The sequence below is a fragment of the Salvia hispanica genome, chromosome 4 (genome assembly GCF_023119035.1).
Source record: "Salvia hispanica cultivar TCC Black 2014 chromosome 4, UniMelb_Shisp_WGS_1.0, whole genome shotgun sequence".
Taxonomy (NCBI): Eukaryota; Viridiplantae; Streptophyta; class Magnoliopsida; order Lamiales; family Lamiaceae; genus Salvia; species Salvia hispanica.
In genome coordinates this window covers 11784224-11786835 of record NC_062968.1, presented here as the reverse complement: position 1 = coordinate 11786835, position 2612 = coordinate 11784224, and the positions used below count along the sequence as shown (strand labels likewise).

At 41.0% G+C, this 2612-nt stretch overlaps 1 protein-coding gene across 1 annotated transcript; it reads right to left on the bottom strand.

The window, feature by feature from the left end:
- Positions 1–805: 805 nt before the first annotated feature.
- LOC125185160 (methyl jasmonate esterase 1-like) lies at positions 806–2398 on the bottom strand. Its single transcript, XM_048081653.1, has 3 exons — positions 1912–2398; positions 1363–1494; positions 806–1254 (listed from the first exon to the last, which is right to left on the bottom strand). Exons 1-3 carry the CDS (start codon positions 2281–2283, stop codon positions 961–963), a joined length of 798 nt encoding a protein of 265 aa, XP_047937610.1. The 5' UTR covers positions 2284–2398; the 3' UTR covers positions 806–960.
- Positions 2399–2612: the final 214 nt, after the last annotated feature.

The window sequence follows — 2612 nt, the reverse complement described above, 5'->3', positions numbered from 1 at the left end:
TATATTAATTTTATATTTATTTATTTGTGTGTGAATATTTTTGCCCCTCCTAATATAATTTTCTGGCTCCGTCCCTGCCCCATCCGTCTTATTAAATATAACTCACTTTTTTTTTTTGGTTTATCTCAATCAAGATGGTCCAACTAAAAATAAAATACCCTTATCTCTACTTTATTCTCTCTACTGAACACACAAAATAAAATTTCATAAAATCTCGTGCCGCCAAGGAAGCCGGAGTCATCATCCTTGAGACGGAGAGACAAATTTATAGGGCGGGCCCCGCATTTTTGACGGGTTATTGGAACAACACCTCAATCGAATCCGGCCTTGGGTTTGTTGGCCAACCAGATAAAGTTATGATGATAAGTTGATAACTATATACTACTCCCTCCGTCCCAAGGAAGATGACCCCTTCCTTGGGCGGCACGGAATTTTATGCGGTTTTATTTTGTGTGTTAGATGAGAGAGTAAAGTAAGAGAGAGAGAATAAAGTAGAGATAAAGGAGTTTCCATTTTAAGTAATGGGTCATCTTGAATGGGACAAACTAAAAAGGAAAGTGGGTCATCTTCAGTGGGATGGAGGGAGTACTATTCAGTACTATTACGATGATAAAGAATCTGTGGTCTATATTGAAACTGGTGGGACTCTACTTCATGGTGGTTTGTTAAAGAAGAGTACCTTCATAGAGGGTATGTTTTTTTATAGGTAAATGAAATAGAAATTTGAAAAATTATGTCATGGTTGGAAAGGTATCGTACATTAACCTCTAGACCAATTCAAACATTAGAAGGACATAACGTTATAATGAAAACACAATCATCATCATATATATGACTTATCCAACTACTCATGTTATTGTAGACTATAAAACGTGACAATAGTTATAGATGAAATGGAGTAAGCCAATGCAATGACAGCTGGATTTTATGTGAACAAGTGTACAACATGAGGAATTAAGGCTAGGAAATGTGAGGGTATTTGAGAGGTATATGGTGCAGAAGGTCAGATAGCTGCTGGGGTTTGGAGAACATGGGCATATGATCAGCCCCAGAGATGATGTTCACCTCATCAACAGGATTGTTGTGAATCATCCACTCCTGGAACTCCTTCTTCAGCACCATATCCTCCTCACACACCACGAACACGCGACGAACAGAACCATAGTTTTCTTTAGTGAGGGCCACTTCGTTCGCCAAATCCGCCTCGTCGTAGAGCCCTATCGGCCTCATCAATAGGGTTGCAAGGGTCAGATCCTGCAAAATGCATATGTCTTATTCAAAGTCAGATAGATAACTCAGTTATCTTGGAGTTTGCATTATTTATCTTCCCTAGCAAACAGACTTTATTGTGAGGAAACTAACCTCAGGAGGAGAGAGGTTGTAGAGGTGGGTGGCCATGTAGTCCGGCCCAAACTGCAAGGACGTCGGCGGCTTGTCTTGCCCGTTGTTGAACCGGAACTGGGTGTCCATATAGGAATCCAACTGCTTCTCATACTGTAAGAAGTTAAATCAACCATATTTTAGTTAGAGCAAGAATTCTACACCCTCGGTTCCCATGATAGTCGAGACGAAACTTTTTGGCACAAAGTTCAAGAAATGAATATTTAATGTGTTAAATAGATAGATAAAAAGTAAGAGAGAATAGAGTAAAAAATGAATAAAGTAAGAAATAGTAAAGTAAGAGTCTAAAAAAATGTTTATAATTACTATATCTGAAAATGCCTGAACTATGAGGGAACTTCCCAAAATAGAAAAATAACTAAACTATGAGGAACGGAGGAGGGAGTATAGAATTCTAAGCGGTAGAGAGGTTAATATCTGATGCCAAAAGGCCACATGTTCGAGTTCTCCGTGGTACGACATTTAAAATTTAAATTCATTTACTCATTAAAAAAACTATAAATTTGTGACCTCGGCGACAAGAACCAAGAGGGAGAAGTCGGGACCGGGCATGAAGGCTGTCACGAAAACAGCAACGGAAACTTGACGGGGGAACTTTTCCATGGCCAGAGATATGCCAACGCCGCCCAAGCTGTGGCCAACAAGAACCACCTTCTCCTCGGGCGGAAGAGCCGCCATGAACTCCATGAGGGGGCGGCAGTAGTCGGATATGGAGCTCAGCTCCTCCACACGCTTCGGATCAGCTCCGGCAGCTGCCATGTCAAGGATGGTGACGCGGTGGCCCTCCGATCTCAGCTCGGTGGCCACCTTGTACCAGCACCATGCCCCGTGGCATGCGCCGTGAACCAGCACCAACTGATTATGCTTCTTCGTTTCTTCCATATGCTTCCTTCACTTGGAATTTGGCATCAGCCACTACTGTATTAATTGGGCTCAAAGAGACATTTCCAAAGTGTTGATGATAACAAAGGCGGACAATTTCTGTATGAAGACAAGACGGCGGCCCCTCTACATCCACTAGGATCTTTTGTTCAAGTACATGTAGCCAATTTTATTTTATTGTATTGAAAAAAATGCACTTTACAAAAACCCAAAAATGAGAAAACTATGGAATCCTCAGTTAGGACATAAGACAGATGAGGCATCTTCATACAACAATTGCCAAAGGAGAAAGGATCAAATGGTTTTCGGAAACTACTATGAACAATTAA

What these genes read in the sequence shown, in the direction of transcription:
- LOC125185160 (XM_048081653.1), bottom strand. Translation starts at nt 2,283, where the DNA reads ATGGAAGAAACGAAGAAGCATAATCAGTTGGTGCTGGTTCACGGCGCA. An exon ending in TCTTGGTTCTTGTCGCCGAG is followed by an intron (nt 1,495 to 1,911) that starts GTCACAAATTTA and finishes AACTTCTTACAG; the next exon opens with TATGAGAAGCAGTTGGATTC. An exon ending in ACAACCTCTCTCCTCCTGAG is followed by an intron (nt 1,255 to 1,362) that starts GTTAGTTTCCTC and finishes TGCATTTTGCAG; the next exon opens with GATCTGACCCTTGCAACCCT.